The 13968-nt window shown below is 37.7% G+C and overlaps 1 protein-coding gene across 1 annotated transcript in view; it reads right to left on the reverse strand.

The window, feature by feature from the left end:
* Nucleotides 1-5247: 5247 nt before the first annotated feature.
* The window catches only part of LOC110114091 (alpha-N-acetylglucosaminidase), a 76419-nt gene continuing 67698 nt past the window's right edge, over nucleotides 5248-13968 (reverse strand). The window contains exons 16-19 of the mRNA XM_028700604.1: nucleotides 6526-6749; nucleotides 5972-6209; nucleotides 5818-5896; nucleotides 5248-5737 (exon numbers count right to left, since the gene is read on the reverse strand). Of these exons, the coding sequence (XP_028556437.1) occupies nucleotides 5502-5737; nucleotides 5818-5896; nucleotides 5972-6209; nucleotides 6526-6749 (777 nt within the window). The 3' untranslated portion in view covers nucleotides 5248-5501. The remainder of the gene's footprint in view (nucleotides 5738-5817; nucleotides 5897-5971; nucleotides 6210-6525; nucleotides 6750-13968) is intronic.

The raw sequence follows: 13968 nt of genomic DNA on the forward strand, positions 1-13968 counted from the left end.
GTAAGCAGAAATGAAGTAAAAGTAGCAAACCACTGTCGTGGAGCTTGCTTCAGACCATAGAGTGCCTTGCGAAGTAAACAGACATGATTTGGATAGGTTGGATCAGTAAAACCAGGAGGCTGCATCATGTAAACTGTCTCATGAAGTTTACCATGAAGAAAGGCATTAGAAATATCAAGTTGTAAAATGTCCCATTTGCGGGTAACAGCTACAGTGAAGAGAATTCGAATTGTGGGGAACTTTGCAACATGACTAAAGGTATCAAAGTAATCAAGTCCATAGGCTTGATTAAATCCTTGTGCAACCAAGCACGCCTTGTACCGAGCAAGTGAACCATCTGCATTTCGTTTGGTATGATAAATCCATTTACAGCCAAGCACATTAAAAGTAGGAGACATAGGAACTAAGGTCCATGTTCCTTGTTGTTGTAAGGCCTCAAATTCAGAGGACATTGCTTTTCACCATTCAGGAAATTTAACAGCATGACTGTAGCAGGTGGGATTGTCGGGAACAGCTACATGAAGTAAGTCAAATATCTTTTCAGGTGGTAGTTTACCTGTTTTGGATCGAGTGACCATTGAGTGGGTGGAGGGAAGGACAGCAGCTGGCTCGGGTAAAGAGATTGGAGGAGAGGCCGTGGATGTAGGAGAATTATTGTAGTTTGAAGTGGATGGAGAAACAGAATGAGTGATTGTATTAGTTGGAGTAAGGGAATTATTCTGCAGGTCTGTAGGAGAAGAGGATGCCTTAGAAGGTAGAGCAGATACAGGAACAAGTAGAGAAGGAGGCACAAGTGGCATTGGTGAAGTAGACTTTGAACTTTGCAGTGAGTGATAAGGAAAAATGTTTTCAAAGAACTTAACATGGCGAGAAAGATATATGCGACCGGTAGAAGGATGAAAGCACTTGTATCCTTTTGTGACATCAGTATAACCGAGGAAAACACAAGGAAGGGAACGAGGTTGAAATTTATGGTGAAGTTGAGTTGGAAGCCATGGATAACATAAAGAACCAAAAACTTTGAAGACGATATAATCAGGCAAGCTGTTAAACAAACATTCATATGGAGAACGATTATTGAGTATTTTAGATGGCAATCTGCTAATAGTAAAAACAGCAGTTGAAAGCGCTTCTGGACAAAAGTGATTGGGTAATTGAGAGTGGAAAAGAAGAGCACGTATTGTTTCTAACAAATGCCTGTGTTTCCGTTCAGAAATGTTATTTTGCTGTGGGGTGTAAGGACAGGTTCTTTGATGAATTATACCATAAGAATTTAAATAAGATTTAAATTGATTATTGATATATTCACCACCTCTGTCCGTTCGAAGAATTTTAATAGAATTATTGAATTGTTTTTCCACAAACGATTTGAACTGAGTAAATATGAGAAAAGTTTCCGATTTTGCTTTCATCGGATAAACCCAGCAGAAGCATGTAAAATCATCAATAACCAAAAGATAATATCTATAACCTTGCAAAGAAAGTACAGGAGAAGGTCCCCATACATCACTGTGAATTAACTGAAGACAGGAAGTAGTTTTCGGAGAAGCTAAAGAGAAAGGCAACCTATGAGATTTAGCTCGCACGCAGGCAGAGCAATGAAAATTAGCAGAAAAATTAAAACTAAATACAGAACGAGGAAGTAGCCGAAGTGTGGAGGGAGACGCATGCCCAAGACGATGATGCCAGACATCGGAAACAGTTTCAGTTGAATGAAGAGCGACGGGAGATGTTGATTGACTAGGCGAGGTAGTTGGATGGAGCTTGATGGGATAAAGACCGTGAAGACATGGACCGCGGAGGAGAATCTTGTTGGTCTATAAGTCCTGAATGAGAAAGCCATTAGCATCAAAGACAATTGAACAAGAATTATCATGAGCTAATTTGTTGACTGAGAGTAGATTATGGGAAAGATTAGGAACATGTAGGAGGTTTTGAAGGTGAAGCTTACGTGTAGGAGTAGGTAAAATACCCTGTCCAGAATTTGCTATAGCTAGATGTTGACCGTTCCCGATCTGCACCTGTGAGGATCCAGTGTAAGCTTGCGGAAGCTGAAGCTGCTGAAAGTTGGACGTCAAATGAGAAGTAGCACCAGAGTCTAGAAACCAATCATCCGTAGGAGCTTGATCAGTAGCAAGATAGGCTTGTTGAGGTTGTTGGTAGGAGAGATCAGCTCTATACCAACATTGAAAAGCAGAGTGCCCTGGCTTGGTACAAATTTGACATTGAATAGAGGAGCGAGGATGACGTCCTCCGCGAACCATGTTAGAATAACTGCGACCTCCACGAGCAGACGAAGGCGAAGCATGACCACGATTTGAATTAGAAGTATAGCCACGTCCCCGAGAGCGGCCTTTAACAGCTTGAAGAGCAAATGTACCTTCGTCAGAAGGAGCAGAAAGCTGTTGAATGGGAATCTCAGATTGAATACTTAGTTCTTCTGCACACAAAAGAGAGTAGAAATCATCAAGACCAATAGGCAGAAGTTGAGTTCTAATTGCCGTCTTGAAGGCATTATATGCTGGAGGAAGTCCATTAAGCGTGTACAGTAGAATGTCACCGGAGTCGACAGTACAGCCAGAGGCAGTAATAGCATCGACCTTTTGTTTGATCTCCGAGAGGTATTGAACCATGGATTTTTCTCCTTTTTGAACGTGATGTAGTTCACTTTTAAGTTGTAGCTGCCGAGATCGGTTAGTAGATTGCAGACGCTTATCAATGGTTTCCCAAATATCATGACAGGTATCAAGATTCAGAACATAGGGTAAGAGTGACGGAGAGATGGTGGAATAAAGTGTCGAAGCTAAATTCTGATCAATAAGCATCCAAGTTTGAAAGGCTTGATTTGCTGTAACAGATCCATCACTTGCAACAATTTGTTTGGGTGGTGGAGAAGAAGAACCATCCAAATAGCCGGCAAAACCATTAGCCGAAAAAAGTTTTAGAATCTGAGATTTCCAAATGGGGTGATTTTCAGCAGTAAGCTGAGTGTTAATTACTGACTTGACATTCATCATCAAGAACTTGAGCTGCGGCGGTATTTCCGTGTTGCTCATACTGACCTGAGTCGCAACTTCAGGAATCACTGTAGACGGAGGTTGAGATGAGGATGACGAATCCATTGAGCTTGATGGTGTTAACCGAGTAGCTCTGATACCAAGTTGAAATGCTTGATCGGAGAGAAGCTTTTGAATCCTGCAATAATCACAAAGCTAAAAACAGAGAAAGGTTAAAGTAGAAGAACTGGAGCTGAAACCTTTCGTTCATTTCCACCTTGCTAGCTACAGTGAAAAACTTCTCTTAAATAAAGAGAAGATGATCTAGCCGTTACACATCAACGGTGGAGATCAAAGAGTAGTGGACTGCTACACTTGCAGATCCTGAAAAAGCTGTAGAAAGCAGAGCACAGTGGTGGAGAAAGGAGCCGTTTTTAATGATAAGTGAGAATGCTTATCAATTTGAACTTATTCGTTATCAAAAGTCTCTACATTTAAACCAAATGTGATCATACTAAAACCGGATTATTTTTCAAAGAATGCGAGTAAATAACAGAGAGTATGCAAACTGCTGTTAAACCAAAGGATGCGAGGAAATAACACAGATACTTCTGTTGTTAAACCAAAATTATTTTTCATTCCAATACACTTGTAGAAATTTTTTTCATTCCACAAATTTGAACTATAATGGACTTGATCACCATGTCAGTACAAGGTTTCAAAATGATTAAGCATGAAAGAAATGTGATAGGAAATGATCAACGCTACTCGGTAATCACCAGAGGGCAAGCGTGAAAGAAATGTGATAGCTTCTTAGCATGCTAAACAGTGTAAATCGTTTTGCCTTCTAATCTTTCTATGTAACCGCATAAGCTAGCGAGAGGATAAAACTGCAGCTTACCAAGATATGGCAATGGAAGAAGACAAACTGCAACTTACCGAGAAGACAAACTGCAGCTTACCGAGAAGACAAATTGCAGCTTACCGAGGTTGCCTTTCGCGGAAGAGCAGTTGCCTTTCGTGGAAGAGCAGGAGAAGAGGTTGTGTTTCGCGGAAGTTTGGACAGAGTGACGTTTCATTTGGACAGAGTGGTATTTTTTGTTGTAAAATTAGTATTTGGGTGGTAGGGATGTAATATTTAAGTTTTAGGTGTTAAATATGTAATATACATATAATAAAGTGGCATGTATGTAAATCACCCTAAAAATAAATATTGTTAATAAATTAAAATTTTAATTTAAAATTAAAAAATCAAGCATAACAATTAAGTAAAGCTCAAGTATTTCAAACGAGCTCGAGCCTAAAAATTTTTCAACAAGTCAAACTCGAGCTTAATAAATTAGCTCGAGTTGAGCTCCATAAGAGCTAAATAAACTTAGTTCGATCAGATAGATACTCTACTCCACTTGACTCTTTTACACTCTTATTATAGCTGATCTTTTATTTATCTTTTACTATTTTTTAATATTATAACATGATAATTAAAATAAAAAAAGTTGAATATTTTTGGACTTTTAAATATCTTTCAAATTTGATGATGGCCTCTTGATGGAATTAATGCTCTTAAGCTAATTTGATTAAGATAAATCTTAAGCTTGATGGTCGGTGAGTTAAAAAAAAAAAGTTAAATCTTAAGCTACTGTGGGCAACTTAAAATTCTCATAAATAATTAACATATCCTACATCCTTATTATTGCGTATCTACCCAAAAAGCTGTAAGTAACCGCTTTTCAACTTTTCTTTAAAGTGGACGAGCTCATGGTTCATATAACCTTTTTTTTTTCCTTCTTTCAAAAAGAATTTTTAATACTAAAATTTTTTTAATTCAAAAAATTTTTATACTAAAAAATCACTTGATAAAATAATAAGAAAATTATCCCAAACAAAACCTTAGAATTACAGGTTCATAAAAAAAAAAAAAAGACTCATATCGTAAAAACTATAAAGCTTTGACATCTTTAATATCATCATCAAGAAAGATCAATCAACCAAGAGCTTTAAGCTTCAATTGGGGCAACTTATTGCTTTCATTTTTAAATTACAACCATAAATAGCAGCGGATCCTGTATTTATGAGGCTGGTTGCTAATAGACTCGTCGAGGGATTAGTTACACCACCAAACGTCTCCTAAGGGATGACAGCGGGTAGATACCCCCTTTCCAAAGAAAAAACTTTTTCAAAAATTTCTAGGGATATTTATTAGAGCTGATACAGAGGGAATTTTCAAATGTGCTTAAAAAAGAAGCATATATTATATCTTCCCCTAAAAGCTTTATTTGATAAGCAAATGATTCTCAACCAAGAAAATTATGAAAAATGCAACAATGGCTATCGTTTTAGCAATACAATCACACATGATTGCAAATTTGGTGAGCTATCCATTACGAAAGCTGAGAATATTCCTTACTGACCATTTTTTGTTTAAAATTATGAATCGTTTGATCATCAATATCTCAATCGAATCATTCTTTGCATAACAAAATGGAGCCATCTTATCAGTATGAATCAGCTTAAATATTTGGCAAACAAGGCCTTAGCAATTGAAAGGGCATCACCTTCAGCTTTAACTGGGTAAAGCTCCTGACCTCCTTGCCATTTGTTGGAATAAGAAATCCAATTTTTTCTCCATTTCTCCAGAGGAAAATCTTCGTTCTTCTCTAAGCTTTCTAACAGGTAGCTGAAATAAGTTGAAGCTCTTGGCAGATAGTAGCTTTTCAGAAGTCCACTCCAGAATTTGTTAGCTGGAAATGAAAGAATAATTAACAAAACATTCACTGGCAAGCACTCTTTAATACAAATTTCCCAAATTTTATGGACTGACCATAATCATGAAGTTGGCTCTGGTTGGTCTCTGTGTTATCAAACCACATTGTAATTTGTGTTCTGGCATTCCATTCATACTGAAAAAATGGTGCACAAAGTTATGACAAAGTGTAGAGAGCATTTAATAATCTGAAAGACAAAATAGAACCCACCTGTTTTTTTTCCTCGTTATTTACTGCTAATTTCTTGGCACTTTCTAGCCAAGTTCCAAGCAGGAAATTGTCATCAGAGGCCAGAAGAGTGTCGATGTCCTCAATGAGTTCAGTAAATTTCTTAATTTGAAGACTCAGTTCACCAGCATCTTTTTGGTGATAGGCATTAATGGCATCCAGATAAACCTGGTTTGATAATTTGGCAAGCACTTGCCTCGTCAGGTCAACAAGGTCGTATCTGGCAAGAAAGAAAACTGACCGGTTAGAAATCATATGAAGTTTGTTTCCACTATATAATTCCTTGAAAATAGTAAGAATTACTGCAAAATCAGCCCTTCTTACGCTTCGTTTAGGACGGATTTCTTGTTGCTTCTAAAAGAAGCTTTTTAGTAAAAAAATTTTAATTTTTTTACTAAAAAGTTGCTTTAAGAAGCAACAAAAAAAATCGTTCCAAACAAAACTTTAATGGAATTGTCCCACTCTGCATGGATATGCGTCTGTTATGCATGTATGACAGAAAAAGAGGGGGAAAAGTTTGGGAACTGCTGCTGTACCTGTATGTAAGACTTTCTGAAAGACTGGTTCCTGCCAAAATAAACAATTTCAAAGCCTCTATCACCTCTTTAGTTGAATACCATAAATGTGGTTCTTGAGGGTTAGATTTGGTCTCCCTGAAGGAGAATCTGCTATTCGTATTTTTGGAGATATGTAAAACTTGACTACCCTTCTGACGTGGAGTGAAGTCTGGAAATTGAACTATAAAATCTTTATTATGATCCTGCATCAAAGACAATTAGGAGATGAACATAAAGGATAAAGACGAGGGCACAAGTTAAAATCTTAATTCAGTAAATGTAGTGATGCAGTCATTAAATTAACTATCATAACTTTCAATGCTAATTTAGGCTTCATTTGGGACGGCTTTTTTACTGCTTCTTAAAGAAGCTTTGGGGTGCAAAATTTTAACTTATGTATTAAAAAGTTGTTTTAAGAAACAGTAAAAAATCATCCCAAACGGAGCCTTAATATCATCATTATCTCACCATCAAGCCATTCATCATCATATCATCATTATCCCACCAGTATCAAATTAGATTAGACATTATGCTGTTGAGAACGATTAGTCTCTTCTTTATTTTTTTTTAATTTTTTTTTTTACTTCTTTTTTCATCTCTTCTTTATTTTTGTTATACGCTTTTATGCCATCTCTTTAAGCAAGGACTTGTTAGTCATGCTTTAATGTAAAGTGGATATTACGTAATTGTTAAAACCATCAGCTCCTTAATTGAGTGATATTGCCTTTGATATTTAAAATGAAGGCCGAAGATTTGAATCAATGCAAAAAAATGAATTGTTTAAATCATGCTACTCCAATAACTAACTCTTGCATCCTATTTTAGACCTATCTGATGAACTATATTAGTGAATTGTTCCTCTAGCAAGCAACAAACCACTCCACCACCAATTAAGAACACTGAAAAATCATCCTTCTCCTTCTAGGACTTGTATCTGAGACAATCAGATCTCTTCACCTCAGGAAAATTCCCTTGCACCTTTTTCTGCTTCGCCTATTTAGTAAAACCAAATTTACCTTACCAAAGAACAGATCAACAAAAACATGTAATGCTTTGATCACCACATCGCAAACCGCTTCTAAATCTCCTTAGAAGTAGTAAAAACTAGCTATTTGATCATCCACCATACATTTTATCCAAAAGCCATAGTTTTATATTTTTATCATTACAACAAGTTACTGCAGAATCACTTTCTTTCTATATTTTTATCATTACAATATGTTAATGCAGAATCAATTTCTATAACTCTGGTTAGCTGTTTAAGTTGTTTTAGCTTGACGACCTTTATTATTTGACAAATTTCTCTTACAATTGATCTATTCTGCAAACCCTACAGCAGATCTCCAACCATCCCTGCAGCCCAATCTTCAAGTCAACAACATCAACATCAAGCCTTTATCCCACTATATGGGGTCAACTATAAGAATCATTTTTCTCCATTGTGTTATATTAAGAGTCAAATTTTTATTTAAATCTAATAAAAAATATCATTTCTAATATTTTCTAACCAAGTTTTTTTAGGTCTGCCTCTACCTTTTTTAAGGTAGGCCAAATCAAATACATCTACTCACCTAACTGGGTCATCGAAAGGTCGACGTTTTATGTTATCAAACCATCTAAGGCGATTCTCTCTAATCTTATTTGCCACTGAAGCTATTCCAACCTTTTCATGTATATCCACCTGAGCATCCTCATCTCTGCAACACTCAACTTAATTTTATGCTTATCTTTAAATGAAACATTTTGCACCATAAAACATTGCATGTCTCACCAACATCTTATAAAATTTTCCCTTAAGTTTAAGGGGTACTTTTCTATCACACAACAGGCCCGATACTTTCCTCCAACTCAACCATCTAACTTGAATTCTACTAATAATATCCTCATATATTTCAACATCACTTTAAACAATAGACCCGAGATATCTAAAACGTGTAATCTTATTAATAACTTGATTACCCAAAGTCACAATCATCTCACTAGATCTATTACTACTAAAATTAAACACCATGTATTCGGTTTTAGATTTACTCAAATGAAAACCTTTATACTCTAAGGTTGACCTCCATAATTCAAGTTTATCTTCAACCCTCTCTCCAGTCTTATGAACAAGAAGAATATCATCAACAAAAAGAATACATCAAGGTACATCTTCTTGCAAACATCTAGTAAGAACATCCATGACTAAAGCAAAAAAGATGTGAACATAAAGCTAATCCTTGATGTAATCCAAAACTAAAATAGGAAAATGCTTGGTCAAACCACTTTATATTTGAACACAAACAATAGCTCATATATATACATATCCTTAATGGCTTGAACATAACCATTACTAACCCCTTTTTTTCTAGAACTCTCCAGAGCACTTCTCATGGAACTTTGTCATATGTTTTTCTCTAAATTAATAAATACATATATAGACCTTCCTTACTCTCTCTTTACTTTTCAATCAAATCTCTCAACAAATGTATAGCTTCCATAATAGACCTACTGGACATGAATCCAAATTGAATTATCATCGAAGTAATGTTAAGGTAATGTAAATAATATTTATCATCAAGTAATGCGAAAGGAAATACGCACCATAGTGCAGAAGTTTGCTGAATTTCAGAGAAATTCAACCAAAACAGAACAGATCTTTATAAAATTGTAAGAAATCTGAAAGAAAAACACTTAAAATTAACTAATAGAAGGAGAAAAATAACACAAGATACAAGAAACTTCAATTTGAGAGGAAGATTCAACTCTCTCAATCTTTAGCCAAAGACTAGAGCACAAAATCAGCACAAGGATCCCAAATTTCATATTTAAATTCAAGATAAACCCTAACCCTCACAAGAGAAACTAATTAAAGCAAAGAGGACAAATACAAATTACTAAACAGCCTCTAATTCAAATTTTCCCTCCCAAAGCAATATTTAATTGAGTTGATCCCTCCCAAAGCAATATTTAATTGAGTTGTGGGCCCCACTACTTAGTTGCCCCCCTCTCCATGGTTCCGCCTCCCTTGGGCCCGCCGCCTATATACAAAAACCGGTCCACTAGGTACCGGCTCAACTGGTTCAGTCGGCCCCCTTGGGCCGGCTGGCCTAACATTACCCCCCTCCCAAAGACTTACCTTGTCCTCAAAGTGAAATGAAGGAAATTGAACTTTAACCCTCTCATATGACTCCTAGGTAGCATCAAATTCAGGTCTATTTAATAAGAACTTCTTTGTTTCCCTCTTTATTTGATCTTACCCCTCTTAGCTCTAGTGATTCTAATACCACTTCCAATTACTCTATTAGTATAGCTGGTAACTCTACACGAACTACATGCTCCCCTAGAGCTCTCCTCAATTGTTACATATGGAAAACTGGGTATATGGTGGCAAATGGGGGTTACTTCAGACGGTACGCCACTACTCTGATCCTGTCCAGAATCTCATACGACCCGAAGTACCTCGAAGCCAATTTCTCGTTCCTCATGTTAGCAACTATCCTCTGCTTGTAGGGTTGTAGTTTTAAGAATACATTATCTCCTACTTCAAACTATATGTCTCTCCTATATGAATATGCCAGCTTCTTCATGATTTGTTGTGCCATCAACATATATTTCTTCAACTCCTCCAACACCATGTCCCTTTCCTCCAAGTATTGCTTAATTGACGAAAATGTTGTGTTTTTTGTCCGAAAGTGCACTAAGTGTGGGGGTCCCTTCCATACAACACTTTAAAATGAGTCATCTGAGAAGTAGATGGCATGATGCATTGTACCAATATTCAGCTCATGCTAACCATTTTGCCCACATCCTCGATATTTCAGAAGCAAAACACCTCAAGTAAGTCTCCAAACTCCAGCTTACTACATCCATTTGCCCATCCATTTGAGGATGGTAGGTGGCGCTTCTCTTGAGAATTGTGCCCTGCAACCTGAACAGCTCCCTCCAAAACTAGTTGAGAAACATTTTGTCCCGATTAGACACTATCAACTCAGGAATCCCATGCAGTCTAACCACCTCATTGATGAATGCAGCTGCCACTGTCACTGCGGCATAGTGGTGTCATAAGGGGATGAAATGTGCATACTTACTCAGCCTATCAACCGCCACCATAATAATTGTGAACCCCTCCAATCGTGGTAGGATATCTATGAAATTCATGGATACTTCCTCTCATACCCTATTTGGAAGTGATAATGGTTGTAGTAACACACCTGGAGCCATAGTTATGTAATTGTTTCTCTAACATACCTCACACATTGCCACCATCTCCTCCACATCTTTATGCATCCCCTTCTAGTATAACTCCACAGCCAGTCTCCTATATGTCTTCTCTACCCCGGAATGGCTTCAAACTGCATTCCCATGAAACTCCTATAGTAGGTGGGGAATATGAATAGAGGTTCGTGGCATCACAAACCTCCCCTGATGTAAGAGTCTCTCCCTCAAGTGAGTACCTAGGATAGCTACTTGTATCCTTCATCAAATCCTCTCTAATCTTCCTCAACTCCTCATTCTGCATGCTCTCTTCTTTGATAGCCCCCCTCAGTCTACCATTAGTGGTATTGAAATTGCCATCCACTGGAGCTCCCCAACACATCTTGATAAAGCATAAGCTGCCTTATTTTCCAAACCTGGCATGTACTAGATCTCAAAATCATAGCCTAGCAATTTGGACAGCCACCTCTGATGTTCCTCAATCACCATCCATTGTTTTAACAAGTATTTCAGCCTCTGATCTGTCCTTGCAATGAAATGCATACCCAGCAAGTAAGGCGCCACTTTTGAATAGCCAGCACAATCGCCATCAATTCTCTCTCATACTGACTTCAGCCTAGTTATGGCTGACAAGACTTGACTATAATATGTTATAGACCTGTGGTTCTACATGAGTACGGCCCCCAACCCATGTATAGACGCATCGGTCTCCACTATAAACATTTGGCTGAAATCTAGGAGACCTAAAACTGGGACAGTAGTCATGGCTTTTCATCAGTCTCTCAAAAGCCTGGGTTGCTGCCTCTCCCCATAAGAAGCCAGCCTTCTTTAGCTACTCGGTCAAGGGCCAAGCTGTGGTATTGTATCCCCTCACAAATCTTCGGTAGTATCCAGTCAACTCCCTCAGATTCTTAGGCAAAGGTAACTTCTGCATTGCCTCAATTTTGATTTGATCAGCCTGCACAAAGCTGCACTTCTTTAGGTTGGCCCTAAGCTGATGCTCCTAAAGCCACCATCAAGTGCTCCAAATGCTCCTCTTCAATCTTGTTGTATACTAGGATGTCATTAAAGAAAACTAAGACAAACTTCCGGGTGTACGGCCTGAACACCTTATTCATTAGAGACTGAAAAGTAGTATCGTAGTGCCCCTCGTGTGTCCTGAAAGTAGTGTTTTGCACGTCTTTCCCTTTCATTCTAATTTGATGGTAGCTTGAATTCAAGACTAGCTTAATTAACACCACTGCTCCGTATAGCTCATCCAGTAACTCATCAATCACAAGAATAGGGAACTAATTATCCAACAATCCCCTTCAAGGCTCAATAATCCACACAAAACCTCTTGCTCCCATCCTTCTTCTTGACCAATAAAACAAAACTAGAGAAAGGATTCACACCATTATTTAAAATTGTGCAATATGAGACTCGCCTTAGGTCTGCCTCAACACAATTCTAGTGAAAAATGCCTTGAGTCTTACACCTCTAGCTTTTTAATGAGAGTTGCACCTCAGCTTGGCTGAGGCCTGCCTTGAGGCACGCCTAGTGTCACTAGCATGAGGCTTATGCCTCATCCTATTTGTATATTTTTTTTGTTCAAACTAACATAAATCACGCCTTCATTCACATTTAAGCGCAACAATTTCCTCTCAATTGCCTCTACTTCCATCCCGCAGCCTTCGAAATAGCTAACATTGTCATAGTCGTCATCGACAATCACTTGAAAGCTGCACACAACCACCTTAAAAAATTTTGAGCATTAATCTCATATTTATGTTGATGAAAATATTTCTAAAAGATGGATATGATTGAAATAAATTAAAAAAGAAGCATATTGGGAGGCATTCAACTCTACCGAATGAGGCAGGGAATAGACCAATTTATTATGCAATAACTCATATAAAGATCACCTTAGCGATGACAGTGTAGATAATTCCTAAGTTGTTGCCAACTATTTCAGCTTTTATTAAGAATTAAATATAAATGAGCATAGAATTGATAAAAAAAAATTTGGAGTTGAATTTGATGTTACATGATACTTTTATGCAATTTCTATATTTAATATTGTTTTGCTTTTATAATATTTGTATTTTAATTCCATTTCATCCGATTTATTATTTGTCACTTTAGATCTTGTGCAATTTTTTATTTCATATTTATATCAATTTATTAATTCATAATTCAATAGAAAGTTAATATGTCATCATTTAACATACTATTTATGTATTATATAAAAAATCACTTTTGACATTTATTATTGTTGACCATCATGCTATACCCAAAGGAACAAAAAGGTAGGAGCAAAAATGAACAGCGTACAAACCTCGTACCCGATGGATCCACGAAGTCGTGCCGAAATCCCGCTGCAAACGGCGCCGCTCCAGTCGGTTCTCCGTGATTTCTGCTCAAACTCCGCTCGAGAAGACTTATTCGCGTCGTTAAATACCGAATACCGACCCAAACGAAGTCGATCGCTGCTCTCCCACTCTACACAATCACAAGCCTCTCCCGATACCTCTTCCATTCGTTCCCGTCGCTGCTCTCCCGCTAAGACACCGACGCCTCCACACTCTCCAACCTCTCTTCCATGCTCGACTCCACTCCCCGTGAGATTTCCCCTCTACCTCCACCACCTGAGCCACGTCCGACTCCTCCCAGGCCAAACTCCTGCTGTATCGACACTTCCTCTCCATCCCGTCGAGCTTCCTCCTCTGCATATACCGATCCCAAGCCGAGAGAGAGAGAGAGAGAGAGAGAGAGAGAGAGAGAGAGAGAGGGGCTCTCTTACCTAGCCGTGACCCTCCCTCCTGTCGGATCCAGCTCCCACGACTAGAGCCGCCCGACCTCCTCCCATCCGTTCCCAAATCGAGCCCCCTGTGTTGTCCGACCCCGCTCTTGTCCGACTTCCTTGCCATCTGATCGGAAGTTACGACATTTTAATCAGAAGCAATAATGGGGAGCTCTCACCGGCTGTAAAGGTAGCTTTCTCCCTTTAGCTCGCTCCTTCGGCCAAATCCCGTGAAATGGCCTAACCGAGAGTGAGAGGGAGAGAAATTTTACAATCATAATTATTATTTTTTTAATTATAATTAATGTATTATGATTAATTATAATTAATTATAATTAAATTAATTATAATTAATTTTATTAATTATAATTAATTTTAATTAGAATATATAATAATTAATTATAATTCATAATAATTAATCATTATTAATTAATATTTATTAA

Source organism: Dendrobium catenatum, unplaced genomic scaffold (genome assembly GCF_001605985.2).
Source record: "Dendrobium catenatum unplaced genomic scaffold, ASM160598v2 fragScaff_scaffold_1557, whole genome shotgun sequence".
NCBI classification, from domain to species: domain Eukaryota; kingdom Viridiplantae; phylum Streptophyta; class Magnoliopsida; order Asparagales; family Orchidaceae; genus Dendrobium; species Dendrobium catenatum.